At 41.4% G+C, this 18274-nt stretch overlaps 1 protein-coding gene across 4 annotated transcripts in view; it reads right to left on the bottom strand.

The window, feature by feature from the left end:
- The window catches only part of Miga1 (mitoguardin 1), a 55405-nt gene that overhangs the window by 17590 nt on the left and 19541 nt on the right, over nucleotides 1–18274 (bottom strand). For all 4 annotated transcript variants that reach the window (XM_021649633.2, XM_060392483.1, XM_060392484.1 and 1 more), the window contains exon 8: nucleotides 2012–2112. In XM_021649633.2, coding sequence (XP_021505308.1) covers nucleotides 2012–2112 — 101 coding nt within the window. The remainder of the gene's footprint in view (nucleotides 1–2011; nucleotides 2113–18274) is intronic.

The raw sequence follows: 18274 nt of genomic DNA, 5'->3' as shown, positions 1-18274 counted from the left end.
TGTGCAATCCTGGGAAGCAGCCAAGATGATTAAAGCATGAGAGACAGCACAAAAAAAGAAACAAAATGTCATATATTACAAAACGAAAATGAGTATAGAAGCCAGAAGGATGACGGGTCTCTGCAAGCAGAGAGGAACCTTCTGAAACTGCAGCTCTGCAAAGATTGGCTAGGGTTTCACTCGCTTCCACTACTTAGGACCACAGAGAAAAAGCAGGTCAGTTCTGGCCTTAAAGGTACTGCAGCACTTACTTGCTAAGAAACTGCAGCTTGTGGGTAGCTACTGTCACTAACATAACTTACGATACAGGCAGAGCATCCTGAGCCTGACAATCCACCTGAGAAAGCTGCATGATCTGAAACCTAGGTGCTGGTGTGTTATCAAAAGTGGAAAATTCCATACCTTACTTAGTATGGGTTGCAGCCAAAGTACAAGATAATAAATACTACCTAAAATTACCTTCAGGCTGTATGAAAGACAGATTTATTTATTTATTTTACATGTATTAATGTTTTGCCTATGTGTGTATGTGTACCACATGTGCTTATGGATGGCTGTGAACTACCATGTGGATGCTGGGAACCAAACCCAGGTCTTCTACAAGAACAACAAAGGCTGGGCCATCTCTCTAGCTCCAATATAAATAAATTTTGTGTCTAGACTTGTACTCCATTCCCAGATATGTCATTATTATGCAAAAACTCTATACATACACATTTATGTACACATTTTTCTAGACACACAGGCACAACGACACGCCGCTCCCCCCCCCAATCTAAAACATTACTGGTCTCAAACAATTCAGGGCAGGGATGTTGAGCCTGTAGTGCAAAGTCTTTATAAGGGACAGGAGGAACGCTGTCCGTGTGCGACAGCCATTACCATCTTAACCTGAGGTGGTGCAATTACCCAGCACAGATCCCCCACCTGCTGATGTCCCCTGGGGGAGGGCCGTGGGAAGAGCTGCCAGACTGCCCTGAAGGTGCCGGCCTCTCCTCCCTAACCCTCTGCCTGCTGCACGCTATTCTGCACCAGCTGGCAGTGCCTCAGGAAGCCCTGGAGCACACAAGAGAGGTCAACCAGAGAGGGGCTCATCTACGTTGCTTTAGGAAGACATCACCCATGCTGAGGTAGGTGTCGCAGTGGCACAGCTGTTTGGGGTGTCTCTCACACTCCTCACACACAGGCCTGACAGCACCTTGGTTCATTCAATACCGAGCAACGAGAAGCCATGATCTGAAAGCTGTAGGAAGCTGTAGGAAGCTGTAGGGTGGTGCACACCTACTGCATTAGCACTTGAGAGCCTAGACTGCAGTGAAACCTCCTCAACCTTTTTAAAAACTGGAATTAGAAAGTAGTGTTGTTAGACCAATTATGAAAATACTACGAAACACCAAACTGTACATGTTCAAGAGTATATTTTATAGTGTCTCTGTGAAGACAGGTATTTGTTTGGTTGTTATGAGACAGAAATTCACTATTCCAGGGTACCTCAAACTTTCCAAGAATGTGGGTCCCTGTGGGTGCTGGGAATAGAATCTGAGTTCCAGAGAGAGCAGCCAGTGCTCTTATCTGCGGAGTAATCTCTCCAAACTCTAGAAAGAAAGTGTTTCAGAGTACATGCTGTAATTCCAGCCCTCAGGAGGTTAAGGAAGGAGGATTTGAATTTGAAGCCAGGAGCTCTAGATCTGTCTTAAGCAAAAGTGAAAAATGAAATCACACCAGGCAGGGTTAGTGAGACACCTCAGTTTAAGAGCACTGGCTGCGCATGCAGAGGGCCTGGCTTCAATTCCAAGCTCCCATATGGTGGCTATAGCTAACAGCTGTTTTAACTTCAGTTCCAGGACATCTGATTCCCTCTTCTGGCCTCTATGGGCACCAGGCACATACATGATACACAGACATACGTGCAGGTAACACACACACACACACACACACACACACACGGCAACTGACCCGAACTGTAGTGCAACGGCAAAACTACCTCAACATGAAACATAACTTTTCTTACCTCTGTTGTTGAAGCAAAGAGATCTGCTGATTCAATGTTCAAGGTGTCTTGCAGGCCAAAGTCATCCATATTCTCCTTCATGCTCACATCTGTGTCTTTATCTTAAAAGTGAAAAGGGTGATAATCCAGTATTATTATTCTTTGTCTCTGCCATGTTCACCATATGGTGTGCTTTTACCTCTACTCTTTATTTAGACAGCTAGAGCCTAAGGAAAACAGTAACAAATTACAGTGGGCTACAACTGGACAAAACTCTAGCAATGCTTTCTCTGTTAACATACTGCCATGGTGTTGGAGGAAGTGCTACAAAAGCATACTTGATTTATTTTTTATTCTTAAATCCTATGTGTTTTTCCTGCATGTATGTCTGGGGGGGGGTGGTGGTGTCAGAACTCCTAAAATTGGATTATTGACAGTTGTGAGCTGCCATGTGGTGGTGGCAACTGAACTGGCATCCTCTGGAAGACCAGCCACTGCTCTTAATGCTGAGCCCTCCCCCCTTTTAATTTAAAGAGATTAAACTTAATTTTTTTTTATTAAAAGAACTTTTGAGTTTAAAATAACTACAGGTAAATTATTTGCCATAGTTGGTAAAGTCTGTAAGTACATAGGCTAGCTTAAAACAATTTATTTGCAAGTGGTCTTACCTAAATTTGAAAAAAATTTAAGGTTCATTTAAATCAACTGAAAAAATAAATTTGAGACAGGGTCTCACTATGTATCCGGAGCTGTCCTGAAACTTACTATGTGGATGAAGATTCCTACTCACAGAGATCTACCTGCCTCTTTATTTTTATTTTAAAAAATTATTTTATTATTATCATTTATTACAATTTATTCAATTTGTATCCTGGCTGTGGCCCCCTTCCCCCTCTCCTTTCAATCCCTCCCTCCCTTCCTCTTCTCTTCCCATGCCTCTCCACTGAAGGGGAGGTCTTCCTCCCCTTCCATCTGATCCTAGCCTATCAGGTCTCATCAGCACTGGTCGCATTGTCTTCCTCTGTGGCCTGGTAAGACTGCACCCCCCAGGGGGAGGTGGTCAAAGAGCCAGCACTGAGTTCATGCCAGAGACAACCCCTGCTCCCCTTACTAGGGGCCCTACTTGGATACTGAGTCTATGGGCTACATCTGAGCCCACTTCCCTGTTGAGCTAGAATTAAATGCACCATGCAGGTTGTGCTGGCTCATACCAGTAGGATATGCTGAAGAAACAAAGGCAGGAGAAACACTAGTTCAAAGCCAGGCAGCTACAGAGTGAGACTTTCAAAATAACAAAAGGGCAAGGGCCACTACACTTGGATTTATTTGAATTATTAACACAAAATCTCTGGCTAATTATCGACTGTAAGGTGATCAATGAAAGAAACTTGGAAGTTATCTGTCTTCTTCAAACCCCAACGCTTACTTTAACAAACTAAACAACCAGTAAAGATCAGACATCAACTTCTACTTTCATTCTTCCTACTTAAAATCCAGAAACAACTAACTGCCTCAGTTATTTAACTGCCTCAGTTTTTAAGTGCTTATGACGCTCAAATGTTTTGGGCATTATTTATCTGAACTTATTACAGGAGGCCATCTGTTAGCAACACAGAATACTCTGAATGCGAGTAGAAGCCTTATGTACCATCAACAGGAATCCCTTTGATGACTACTTTATTTATTTTTTTAACTACAGGTCAAAACTTCTTATCTATGTGATTTCATTGTAGCAATTAAATAAATAACAAATACACTTAAAACATAAAATGATAAAAAGCAAAAAAAAAAAAAAAAATCTCACCTGGGTGTGGTAGCTCACACCTTTAATCCCAGCACTCAGGGAGGCAGAGGCAGGTGGATCACTATGAGTTCAAGGCCAGTCTGATCTACAAATCAAGTCTAGGACAGCCAAGGGAACAGAGAGAAACCCTGTCTTGAAAGACCATAAAAAGATTCTTAATCTGTTAAACTTGTCAAGTGCTTTATCCCTTTTAATAAACAAGAAATTTCCTTAGTTTTCATTTATTCAAATTTCTATTCTTTAGGTCTTCCATAAATAAATGTCATTGAGTTTACTAGAAATCTTCCAGATTTTCTTGAGAACCCCTATGTATCAGAAAAACCTTTTGTGACTCTGCTGGGATGAAAATTCCAAGCTCAATTAATTTAGTTTAAATTCAAAAGTTGCGCAACCAATTATATTCTAAGTCCTCTATAGAACAGAAGGGATGACACAGGGCTAAGTCCTTGGGTAGGCGCATCTCCAGACTAATATTTTTAAAACAGAATAATCTGTATTATTTGTAATGAATATTTAGAAGAATAATTTTATTTATTTGTTATTTGAGGGAGCCTGTATGTATAGCACATTAGTCCTTATTTCATGTTTACTGGGGCCAGGCTTTACATTTTAACTGTTTACCTTCTAAAATTTAAATTATATTGTTTCATATTGGGCTTATAGCATTCCTTTGAAAGCACCTGACTTTTCAGCTTAAAATTCTACTAAGCCAAGCTGGGTGGCACATGGGCACATCCCCAGTTACTCAGGAGACAGGATACTAGTTTAACTCAGAAGTTCAAAACTAATATGGGCAACAACAACAACAAAAACAAATAAAATTATTCTTCTAAATGATCATTACAAATAATACAAATTACTCTGTTTAAAAACTATTAGTCTGGAGATGGAGTTCAGTGTAAAGTACTTGTGTGGCTCTCACAGGGCCCAGAGCCCTGGGTTCTCTGCCCAGCACAGCCAATAAACAAATGAACCAAACTAAACACAAACAACAAAGCCTCAGAAACTTACAGTATACTACAGTAACTGTAGTTAGTACCAACTAGAAAATGACACAATTGTCTCACGCTTAACCTTTTATGCTATTACTTGTCTTCCTTTATGTGGCTGCATGAATAAATTTATGTGAACCATGTACATGTAGATGCCCACAAAGGAAAGAAGATGGTGTCAATCTTACTGGTGGTTGTGGGCACCATACCCACGCCCTCTGGGAGAGCAGTAAGCAGTTTTAACTGCTGAGCCCTTTCCCCAGGTCAGGTGTTTTACACTTTTGTAAACAGTCTCATAACTGGAAAATGGTATCTTTGAACCCTCAAATATGGGAGGAAATTCCCATAATTTTTATTTCAGTACATATAAGACGTTTAAAAATGTAAACTAGGTCCCATATGCCTTTGTCACTGTCTCAGCATACCACGTTTCTCTAGACTCCCTTTATCGGCACACATTACACATGGGCTGTTAAGTCTGTTTAGCTTCAGTTGAGAGTACCTATCTACTCAATACCATCTAGATCAATTATCATGGTTGTACTTTATTTAAATAAAGAAAAAAACTAACAAAACTGACTTACTTTCAGAAGAATGATCATTACTGACTCATTGAGTCAACCCTGCTGTGGCAATGCAATATTATGGAAATATCTCTTACGTTCTGATAGACTGGAACCTCTGCTAGACCTCATGGCCAGAGTTAATGATGCACCTCAGATCTGCCAACCTCCTGTGTACCCAGCCTGTTTATCTAATCTGCTTTTAAGAGAACAATGTAACAATCAAGTTATTTGACTTAGAATTCCCATGTAATCAACTTTTACAACCTAAGCTAACACATAGCTGTAATCTTATGTTATACACTTTCCCATGACCCCTGACCCAGAGCAATATATGTGTGTTATGAGAATCGTTTGCTGGAAAAAGTAAACAGGCTGAAAGCAGTCTTATAAATGAATATCCATGACACATGAGGTCAGCTGGAGTCAGTGACTTAATCCCTTGTAAAACTCTGATAAAGATTTCTATAAAGCATCTCTCATTGCTTCCCTATGTTTTCAGTACTGTTTCACAGATACAGAGCAAAGCCCCCTTTTAGGGACAGGCACCTTCAAACAGACACACACAGACATTAGAGGTTCAGACCCATTCAACAGGCACAGGATGGAAGATGCAGGGAAAGTAGAGACTCCAAAGCTGGGCTTTCTCTTGGCTATAAGACACCAAAGGGAAGTGCTTTGATTTCTTTCCTTAATGCAACACTGACAAATTATCAGTGACTTAATCATTAATGTGTTTCCATGCACCAGAAAAAATCATAGACCATGCCTCTTATTTCAGTGATTGTTATAATTCCTGAATGGCAGCTTAATGATGATGAAGAGAAGCAACACATCTGTTTCTTAGATGAGCCAATAAAAAGTATAAAGAAGAAAGCCTGGGCAATGCCCCAAACTCACTGTTTTCACACACCCAATTAAAATGTACAGCACTGTTTCAAAAAAGTTTCAACTCTTTTTTTTTAATTTATTTTTATTTCATGTGCATTGCTGTTTTGCCTGAATGTATGTTTGTATGAGGCTATACAATGCCCTAGAAATGGAGTTACAGACAGCTATGACCTGCCATGTGGGTGCCGGGAATTGAATCCTGGTGATCTGGAAAAGCAGCCAGTGCTCTTTAGCCACTGAGTCATCTCTCAAGCCCCAGAATCTCAACTATGGACTGTACTACCAAAACACAAGGATAGCCTCCGAATCTGAAAAGTAAAGCTTTCATTTTAGTAGTTTCAGTAACTGCTTACTAAATTTTCCTTTGTAGATGGTAGGGTTTTTATAGCTATGATGGAAAACCATGATCGAACATCTTGGGGAGAAAGGGTTTATTCAGCTTACACTGCACATCACAGTCCATCACTGAAAGAAGTCAGGACAGGACCTCAAAGAGAGCAGGAACATGGAGGCAGGAGCTGATGATCACACAGGCCATGGAGGGGTGCTGCTTACTGGCTTTCTTTCCATGGCTCGCTCAGCCTGCTAGATTATAGATCCCAGGACCAACAGCCCAGGGATGGCACCACCCACAATGGGCTGGCCCTCCCTATCAATCACTAGTTAAGAAAATGCCCTACAGGCTCACCAACAGCCAGATCTTATGGAGGCATTTTCTTAACTGAGGCTTCCTCCTCTCAGATGAGTTTAGCTTGTGTTGAGTTGGCATAAAACTGTCCAGCACAGGATTCAAAACCCTCTTCTGATCCCCTGAGGGCACTGCACACATGTGGCACACACACACACACACAGACATATACATGCAGGCAAAACACTCTTACACATAAAATAAAACAGCTGAGCATGGTGGCACATACCTGTAATCCCAGCACACAGGGAGGCAGAGGCAGGAGGATCTCTGTGAGTTCAAGCCCGGTCTACAGAGTGAGTTGTGGACAGTTAAGGCTATACAGAGAGACCCTGTCTTGAAAAACAAAACAAATAAAAGTTGAAAACTGCCTCCTATGACCTAGCAGTTGACAGTGGGTGTGTCTAACACACGCTTATAGTGTGTTTACAGCAATGGTGTTCCTAATAGAAGTTGTGGGAAAAGCTGTCTCTCCAGAACACAACAAAGTATTATACAACAAATATGAATTGTTGGTTTATGCAAGGAATCTGATAAATATCACAATACATTAACGGATCTATATGCATGACTTCATACAAAGCATGACTGTGTACTCTGTCACTGGAACACATGAGTGCTGCCGGGCTCTCTAGAGAACTTGCAGTCTCTTTGCAGGGTCACAGAGATGCAAAAGCAGTTCTGGGCATGCTTCCCTGACTCATACCTGTAGTCCCAGTGCTTAAAAGACTGAGGCAGGGGAATTGTTCTGACTGTGAAGCCAGCCTTGTTTCTCCTGAGTGAACTTTAGGCCAGTCTGAGCTACAGAGTAATTAATACCTTGATTAAGAAGAAGGAAGGAAGGGAGGGAGCAAGAATACAAAAAGAAATACTGTTTTATCTCTGCCCAGCCATAAATGTGATTTTAAATTTTAAAGTAGCTACATAAAAATTTAAAAGACAAAGGAGAAATTAATTTTAATATTCTGTTTATACTTAATATGTATTAAGTAGTAAATCTTTAAGATCCATTCTGTATTATGCTTGGCATATTGAATTCCATTCTAAAATTCCATGTGTATACTGAACACAGGCTTATTCAGTGCTCGACACCACACCTCTGTGGTTCTATAGTGTGGAACCAGGGTTCAATTTGCCAGTCTGTTACCTGTGTCATTTAACTTGTCTGCTCCTTGTCTTCCTAAAACAAAAGGTTAGAATACTAATAGTATCTACCAGCAAATTTAAATTTAAAATCACATTTATAGCTTGCATTCATGTCAGTACCCCGTTACTCATTAGCTATGAAGCCTTGGGAGAGTTTATCTTCTCTGTTTTCTTAGTGAGTTCAAATAAACATAGGAATTAAATCTATCTCTAAGTATTACAAGAGGTAAATGCTTAATGTATATAAACAGCCAAAGTTAGCAATTCATAATTGTGGATCATTTAATAAACTCTACTTTTCAGTAAATATTGTCTAAGCGTATAACACAGAAAAATAAACCAACCTGTAGGCTCAAAAAATAACTTTAGCAAGGAACGATGTCTTCTTTTGTCCTCCAATAATTTATACAGTTCTTGAGAGCACCAATGACATTAAAAGCACTTACACTGGTTCATGTAAACTAACATTCCTTATCTGTTGTTATATGCTAGTAATTACCAAGGCATGAGAACCATGGCTCACAGGCCTAACAATAATCTCATTTGGGCCATTTTGTCTATAATAAGACTTTAATATGCTTTCAGAGCCCCGTTAAATTTCTGATGTCTCTAATACTGAGAAATTAATGTATAAACCTGAAATACAAAGCTTTTGACCTTTAATGGATGAAAACAACCTCAGAAGTCCTTAAAAGTTTCCACAAATGATGACTACATGCTAATGACATTCTACAAATAATCAGTTGCTCTAAGTGAAGTAGCTTTTTTGTTGGGTTAGTTGATTGGTAATCTTTAAAGAAATAGGCAGATCTAAACATTTAAGATGTTTTCTGCCTGTCTTCATCACCTGGAACTTACATTATTGTGCAGAAACACTGACATACTCTTTTTGGGAAGAGCCACCACACTGTGATGTTTAATTTTAGCTCAGTCACCATGCTGTAGGCCAAGAATCTGACTGCATTCAAGCCTTCCTCCTAGTTTCAGAGCCTCATAATTCATGTATTACTAAAGTTTTTTTCCAAAGAAGGATTTGCTTTTTTTTTTTTTTTTTTTTTTTTAAGAGGAAAAGGGAAAGAAAGCTAGAAGCCATTCCAGCCTTGACCCTGGCCCTCAGGCCTGGCTTCATTTCCTTAGCTCCAGCCAAGCAGGTTTTGGTGCCTCAGCCCTGTCGTCGCTAGGCAGTCTATTTCTGTTGCTGAGAAGGCCCTGGGTCTATTTTAGCCTCTGCAGGCTCTAGTGGGGATTCCAAGGATGCCTCTCTTCTGTCCACGCAGGCTTACAACAGTGGTGAGCAGAAGGAGCGCCCGCTGTCTCACTGTCATCTCAGCACTGCTGGCTAGAAAACTCAGTTTTACCAGCTTAACTACAAGTTAGAACCTTGACCTTTCTACAGTTTTCTTGAAAACAGACAAGTTCCTTCCTGCTGCCAGCAAGTGTTGTCTTCAGTTCAAATTATCAACAGTCTAGGAAATCACTGTGACTGTTTCATGGGAGGTTTTGTGTGTGTTTGCGGTTTGTTGTTTGTTTTGAGATGGGGTCTCACTATGTAGTCCTGGCTGGTACTAAACTCGCCATGTAGACCAGGCCAGCCTATGCTACCACACCCATACTCTTTTGTATGATAATCTGCTACCCATAATATAACCATCCCTCAACACACACACACACACACCACCACCCTGTTTTAAGATGCTAAAATAGACAGTTTGAAAGAAAGTACAAAGTTAAATTTACAAGTCAAACACAACTTCAGAAAGGTTAAAAAGACTGAGTTCTGAAGTACTTTCTTGATTTACCCTTCAGCGGGCCTCAGGGTTGATGAGCAGCACTGAGCTCCATTAGCCCAACAGACCAATCAGTTCTGGCGTGTTTTGAGTCCTGCAGCTTCAGCTACATGAGGTGATGACGCGTCTGCAGACACAGCTTGCCACTGTGGCACAGCGCAGTGACAGATGCCACAGCAGTTGAGTCTGGCTTTCCCTACTTCTAAAAGTATCCACAAACCACAATGACACAGCAGGACAACCGTGGTTCCCATCTGGAAACATAGCTGCCAACACAAATGGGTGACACAGGGAAGAAGGGGGCACCCACTTCTTAGGTAGCAGCATTAGCTCTCTTTCTTTAAAAAGTGATGGAAAAAGAGACAATTAAGGATGAGTTTGCAGTTAAAGATTTATAGACTTAACAGGGCCAGTAAGTACAATTGGTCTACTCACTATAAAGGCCCTGGTCAAAGGGACAGTGAGGTAAAAAAACTAGTCCAAAGGCCAGGCCAACTTCTTCCTGGAAGGTGAGTCTTGTCCTTCTGTGGGCCTTTTCCTGATACTACAAAGGCCTTACGGGCTGAATGAAGTAAACACAGCTATGGAAATGAATTTGGGTTAAGAGACAAAGGCAAGCATCAGGTACCCCCTTTGTTTCTGTAACCCACAGCAACTATGACTGTATCGGTTATCTCTGAACCTGTTTTGGCCTGCAGAAATGACACCAGTTCAGCTTCATGGTATTATTATGCCCTCTGAAATTAAAATTATGAGGCATAACGCTGGAGAGGAATTACTAACCACATTTCTCAAGTGTTGTCTAATTTGCACTCTGTATATTTAGAGGTCTGAATATATAACTTAATCCTGCAGTTCAGATCACCCCCTAAAAATACAGCCTCAGGGAGACTACCCTCCTGTCACTGTGATTCTGCAGGAATAAGGACACCGGTCTCAAAGCGTTAACTCTGATCAGAGGAGCCTGAGGTTTTTCAGCTTGTAGCCAAGCTCATTCAGTGTTTCTGAATGTTCTATCTGGCTACTTTCCAAATCAGAGAAATAGCTCTACCCTGGACAGGAGGTCCCATTTCAAAGTTTTTCTGTTCTCTGCCAGAGAGATTTGTGTACTCAGTACTAGACCAGAAAAAAATGATTTTCCCTTAGAGGAATGCTCATTGACTCAAAATAAAATACAAAACTCAGAGACACAAGCACTTCTACAAAAAATGAGCTAGAAGGAAGGATAAAAATATTGAGATTATACTAGCCACCCTTCCACATTCTCCCTCAAACACATGTATTTGACTTGACATCTAAATGATTTTCCATGGCTCATTTCTGTCAGAAACAAGGTTCCTGGGTGATTTCTCTGGCCCACCCTTCTAGGTTTATGGGGTGTGTACGTGGTATTCACAAACAACTTGTTGTCTGAACTGGTCTCTCCTGTAGCTCAAGTCTGTGGCTCTCTCTGCCAGCAATGTCCTCTTCTCAGTGCTCTCCCTGGCAGACAGACCTACTGTCTGTCTCCAAGTTATTCCTTCCACAAAGCCTTATCTTCAGTGTCCCCAAGAGTATTCACATGGTTTTTCTTCAGTGTTTCCACAAGCACTTGATAAGCACGGAGGGAGACCACTGTGCTTTGTAACCTGTAATGGTTGTTAGACACCAGACTCCAGTTGACTAAAACTGTAGTAAGAGCTTCATTCCTTTACTCTGATGTCTTTATGGAGTGTCAGCATGCAGAAGCCATGTTTGTTTTTTTACATTGTATATATGTATGTGTGTGTGTATGTATGTCTGTATGTGTACAGATACACCAGGGCATATGAGTGGAAGCCAGAGGACAGCTTGTGGGATTCAGTTTTCATTCTCCACTATGTGGGCTCCAGGGATCCCAAGTGGTCGGCCTTGTCCCTTCACCCACTGAGCCAACTGGCCAGCTATGCAGTGAGGCATCCATCTTAAACCAACCAACCCCCCAAACAAACAAACAAACAAACAAAAAACCAAAACAACAATAACAAAAAGCATGTAACAGAAACATGTCTTTCAAAATACATATTCCAAGTCTAAGAGCCTTAGTTCGTTCTGTTCAAAAAATAGATCATATGGAGGCCTAACACCTAAAGGTGCATATTTTATAGCAAGGCTTCTTACCTGTACAAATTCTTGTTTTTAAAAATAACTTATTTAATTTTACCTTATGTGCATTAGTGTGAAGGTGTCAGATCTTTTGGAATTGTCATTACAGACAGCTGTAAAGTACCATATGGGTTCTGGGAATTGAACCTGGATCCTTTGGAAGAGCAGACAATGCTCTTAACCACTGAGCCATTGCTCCAGACCCCTTGGTTTGTTTTTAAGGTCTAAATTTGTTCCTACCCATCAGTGTAAAAGAATTTCAAAATCCTTTGCACCAGCAAAATAAACAAACAACAAACAAAACCAAAACAAAAGCAAACAAAAAACCCCACAGCCAACGTTGATCATACTCATGGCTCTACAGTTGCTTCTAATACTGTTGTTGCAATACATACTTATATAAAAAATAAGCATATAAAATTTAAAACCTAGTTAATTCCAAAAGAAAACTACAGATTATTCATGTAAGTTCTATCAATTAAACAATGTCCACAAACTATTAGCAAGCTCCGTATGTTGTAAATCATGTTTATTTTTAAACTGGTATTAAATCCAGCAATTTGGTCCTACACAAACACCCTAACCAACGAAAGTCAAGAACATATTGTGTCATAGTGTCTCAAGGTTAGAGCATCTGTCTAGCAGGCAAGGTACTGCATTCGATTCCTAGCACCACAACAAGGAAAAGAAACCAATATTAATGTTATTCTTAGTTTGAATATTTAGAGATGAGTACATGAGAGCCTATGATTCATATCATTCCCTAAAAATAAACCACCATGGAAACAAACAACTTGCTATTAAAAAGCCACACAACACACTACCAAAGCTTGAACTGACACATACCCAGTATGACAGGTGTATGACACAAACCTATATACATAATGGCAACAGAAGGTTCCTTTTTAGAGTGGACGTATTCCTTTGGCATCAGGTTTTAATCCTATGTGCTATGAACCACACAGTTTTTGTGCCCAACTAAAAAGTAGTTTCTATCCAAATATATGAAAGATAACAAAAATTTCTATTAATTGAAAGATATAAACATGATTTTATTTGGTATATATGAAAATTGTATATATATATATAGAGAGAGAGAGAGAGAGAGAATAAATTTTTTTCTGAATCTACCATCTACTTATAGCACTTTTTTCAAAGTGTCTAAGATTACTTATTAAATAAAAAATAATTATGTAGAATACTACTGTATATCTACTACTTGATATCTGTGGTATTTGAGTTTGTAAATGAACTCCACAAATCCTCAGGAATAGAGATAAGCCAAGAATTACCTCATGCCCCAAATGTCCCAAACTGGATCTGTTTACTTTCAAGTTCTTTATCTCGGGCTGTTAAACAGCCAAGCTCCAGTTACAAGATATGGAAAGAACAGGCAGGGAGGGGAAGCTTCTGGGGTCTGCTCCAGGGGTAGCTTTGGCTCTGAGTCAATATTAAAAATACACTGTGTTACTTCCCAACTGTTTCATATGAGGAAGACTTAACTGCTCAATCAGATTACACACAACTGGAAGACCTTATTTCACTTGACTCACATAACACAAAAGGTACATGGTAAACAGTTCAAGAAATACTTCCAAATTTATTCATTTACTTTTCTTCTATTTATTCATGGGTTGTGTATTTGTGCATATGGGGGTCCGAGGACAACTTGTGGGAGTTCAATTCTCTCTTTACAGTATGTGGGTTCCAGGGATTGAATTCAGGCGTCAGGCTTGGCAGCAAGCACCTATATTCTCTGAGCCATCATGGTTGAGATATGTTTACTATGTAGACCAACCAGGCTGGTCTCAACCTCTTCCATGTCCCTCTGCCTTCCAGCTGCTGTACTAAAACTATGTGTCACCACGTCCAGCCCAGGCCATAAAAATCTTAATGTCACCTTCTTATTTACTAATCCTAAAATCACCCGCTTTAAAGGAAAATCACCTGTGAAACTCTGAAATACAAGTTTTATAGTCTTGTCCCAAGCTTCCCCCTAGCAAGTCTAGATCAAGCCTAGGAATCCATATTGTGTGAAGGAAGCAAGGAGGCTGTTTCTTTTGACACAGTTTCTCTAAATAGTCCAGAAGGGCCTTCAACTTTTAGTCTTTCTACCCATCATCCAAATGCTGGTACCATCAGGCTTTGAAAAGAAGCAAAAGTGCAGTGCCACTGAGGAAAGCACCTTTTCCTTACTTGCCTAATGAAAAGCCATTTTCCTATCACAGGATTAAGGATGGGCAGAAATACATTTAACTATTCTGCTGCATTTCTTTTGCAAGCAGTGTGTGTATGTTCCTAAGCATGTGTGTTTGCAGGTGTGCATGCATATGTAGAAGCTTAGATGTGGAGGCCAGAGTTGGTGGCAGGTATTTGGAAGTCATCCTCTAGCTGCTATTATTATTATTATTATTATTATTATTATCCATGACACTTATTCTCTGACAGTTTCACATGTGTGTCTCGTTCATTCTGTTTGCTCTTATCACCCCTGATCCCCACAGGTCTTTCCCTGCACTCATGCCCCACCCCCTTTTTGGTTTTGTGATCCACTGACTCTAACCAGGACCACCTGTGTGGACATGTGTTAGAGCCTTGTGAACTCACCATTTGTCACACAACAGAAGACACTAACTGACCCTATTCCACAATCAACTGGTTGCCAACAGTTCAGCAGGGAGGGAGAGGGTCCTGAGGCCTCCCCATCCATGACTTGGTGCTTGACTGGCCCAGTCTTGTGCAGGCCCACTGCAGGCAAGCACAGCTGCTGTGAGATCACGTTTGCAATGGCAGTGTCATGCCCTGACAATAGCACTTCTGAGGTCTTCTCTCTCACAGCTCTCACATTCTTTCTGCTTTGTCTGCTGTAAGGTTTCCTGAGCCTTGGAGGGAGTGGTCTAAGCATCCTGTTTAGGGCAGCTTATTTTCTGTCTGTTTATGTCTGTGGGAGGGGGGAGGTGTCTCTCACTGAACCTGAAGTTCCCAGATTCAGCTAGGAAGGCTGGCCAGTGAGCACCAAGGGTCTGCTTGTCTGTCTCCACCACTCCAGAGCTGAGATTACAGTTCTATGCCAATCTTCCCGTCTTCTACATTGACGCTGAGGATACAAGCTGAAGTCTGTCTGACAAAGTCCTCTCTCTGCTTGCACTGTGAGAAGTATACAGTGGCTAACACTGGGAACTGGAGCCTTACTGAGCAGGTAGAAACACAGAGTAACTGTAGCTAACCAGTCAGTCAGTCAGTCAGTCAGAGCTAGTAACTGTAGCCACAGCTAGGCCTGGACCTCTGCCTATGCTCCAGGGCTTACAGCAAGTCTGGGCCTGCAAGCTCTTCACTGCTAAGCAGAACCTTCGCTCACTCTCCTGGGCTAGACTATGAGGCAGGGCACTAAAGCTGAGGGAATCTTCTCTCTCTTCTGACCTCTTCTCAGGGAAGAAGTTACAGAAAGCCTCACCACACTGCCAAATCCATGACACTGCCATGACAGGGTTTAAAAACACTCAAGTGCCAGGGGAAGCGAATCAGTTAATAAAGTGTGAGTCAATAAAATTTTTTTGAAAAGAAAGAAAAGGCCAATTTTGCCAGTCTGAGAGAAAAATAACAAGGCAGACAAGCTGGAATGATCAGCAGTAGGGAGATGAGATGCAAGGCAAACAGGTATGTTTTCTGAGTTGGAAGTCAAAAAGTAGGCCGGCTTCACAACACAAGCCTGTGAGCAGCTATGGGGGTGGTGGAATGAAGGGAGAGAGAGACAGGGAGGGAGGAAGAGAAGAGGAAGGGGAAAAAAGAAGCTGCCTAGAAAATATGATTAAACACTATTATTGTGAAGCAAGTTATAAACATATTACATCCATATACTTACAACCATGCAATTTATAAAATCATCTGAGAATAAGCCTTTTTAAAGAGCTGGAATAAAAACACAATAAAAAATACAAGTGGCAGTGTTTGCCTATCTTAGTCATTCTACCAAGTCAGTGCAGTCTGGATCTTTCATGCTTGTTTTCAGAACTGCAGAGTGTGTGTAGTAGGGCCTCCTGCTAACCCTCCTTTTACTTTTTGAGACAAGGCCTCACAAAGTTGACTAATCTGTCCTTGAACTTATTCTAGAAGCCTAAATGCCTTTAATCCCGGCACTTGGAAGCAGAGGCAGGTGGATCTCTGAGGTTGAGGTCAGCCTGGTCTACAGAACAAGTGCCAGACAGCCAGGGATGCACAGAGAAATTCTGTCTGGAAAAACAAAACAAACAAAAATTATAATAGCTAGCCAGCCACTGTGGCACACATCTGTAACAAAGGCATTTGGAAGATGGAGGCAAGAGGATTTTGAATTGTAAGCTAGCCTGAGCTAAAAAATAAGCTCAAAACCAGCAGAAGATACACAGAGAGACCCTATCTGAAAAAAATTCCTTTTTACCATTACAAAATCACCACTGTTAATAATCTGAAAAACAGAAACAATAACTAAACAACACCTGAAATAGACGTTATGAGGTAGAACTTCCATAGTAACGGAAATGTTCACTATTATTTCAAGTGCTCTGTGAATAGCTTTTCAAGGTCGTTTTCATTCTGAGCTACAGTGGCAGGTGTATGCAAAATGTGCCAGAAGTGTTGGCTTAAAATTAACTCTCAGTTCAGCAAGCCAGCACAAACTGGCATGTATGAGTCATTGGTCTGTAAGCTGGAGGAAAGATGTGCTGCCCTCTAGTGATCTCAGCAGCATTTTCAACAAGACTCTTATCAGTAAGAAACTTTCTCGTTGTTAATAGAGAACTAATCCAAACCTTCATTTCATCTATGAAATGTAACTTCCACTTATGAAATGTAACATCTGTACTGATAAGGGTAGAACACACACCTCCTGTTTAAGTCAAGAATAAGATGTTGGTACGTAAGAGTTTAGAAATGTGGGGGGCTGGAGAGATGGCTCAGTGGCTCCAGAGGGCCCAGGTTTAATCCCCAGCACCCACACAGTGGCTCACAGGATCTGACATCCTCTTCTGACCCCTGAAGGTGTGTACAGCTGTGGTACACAAACATACATGCAAACAACACACCCATAAACATTAAAAAAAAAAAAAAAAGCTCATCATCTAATGATGACTTGCTACATCACAGAAGAGAAAAAAGTGGATCACAGGCCATGAGGTGGTTACATTCATTGGCAGAACTCAATTTCTTAATACCTAGTCCAAATCCTGCCTAATTCAAAGCTACTTCTCAGCACAGGAATCAAGGAGAAGTTGAAATATAACTATTCCTTTCTCAAGCTCCCTGTCCCCCACTGTGCATGCTGTATGTGTTCGTTTGGACCTGTAAGCATAGGTGGGTGCTTGTATATGGAGACCAAAGATTCAGGTTGGGTTTTTGTCTGAGTCACCTTTAGTCAGGGTCTCTCACTGAACCAGGAGCTGATTCAGATAAGCTGTCTGGCCAGTGAGCTCCAGAGTCCCACCTGTGTCTGTTTCCCCACAACTAGGATAACATGTACACAGCATCATGGCCAGTTTTTATGTGGATGGTGGGGATCCAAACTCAGGTCCCCATGCTTGCCTGGCAAGCACTTTAGACTAAACCTTTGCCAGCTACACTCAATCATGTTTTTATGATTTATTAATTTATGTGTGATGTGTATGGGGTTTACCTGCATGTATGTCTGTGCACCACAGACATGCAGTAGTGCCTGTGGGCCAGGAGAGTGTTAGAGCTTTTGGAACTGGGCTTACAGGTGGTTGTCACCCTCTACGTTGGAGCTGGAAACAAAACCAGGAGTATCTCAGAGAGCAGCAAGTGCTTTTAACTGGCCCCAGGCCTTCAAACATTCTGTAAAGACGTTTATTTTATGTGCATGGGTGTTTTTCCTGAACTTATCCATGCACCATTTGTATACTAGGTGCCTTGAAGACCAAAAGAGGACATCAGATCCCCTGGGACTGGACCTACATGGAGCTGCCATCTGGATGCTGGGAATTGGACCTATGGGGGCATGTGAACCATGAGACTGCAGGGATGCAGCCTGGTGCAGGAGTGAGGTTAAGATGGAGGAGTCCAATGCCTGAAGAGCACATCTTGAGACCTCCCTGTTCTGGGCCTGCATGTCACAGTGCAGGTAGTCTTGCGACCCCCACCTCCTCTACCCTTGAGGTAGTCACACAGCCCGGTGACCTGGTTTCAGGTTTCCTCATGAGGACAGCTCAGCTAGCACCTGGAATTCCTCTCCATGCAAATGAAGCATTCCCAGCACCTAGCCAAGGATGTACACTCACCTGAAGACCCCTACCCTCTT

Source organism: Meriones unguiculatus, chromosome 10 (assembly GCF_030254825.1).
Source record: "Meriones unguiculatus strain TT.TT164.6M chromosome 10, Bangor_MerUng_6.1, whole genome shotgun sequence".
Taxonomy (NCBI): Eukaryota; Metazoa; Chordata; class Mammalia; order Rodentia; family Muridae; genus Meriones; species Meriones unguiculatus.
The sequence above is the reverse complement of the archived record's forward strand: the minus strand, read 5'-3'. Positions and strand labels throughout refer to the sequence as shown.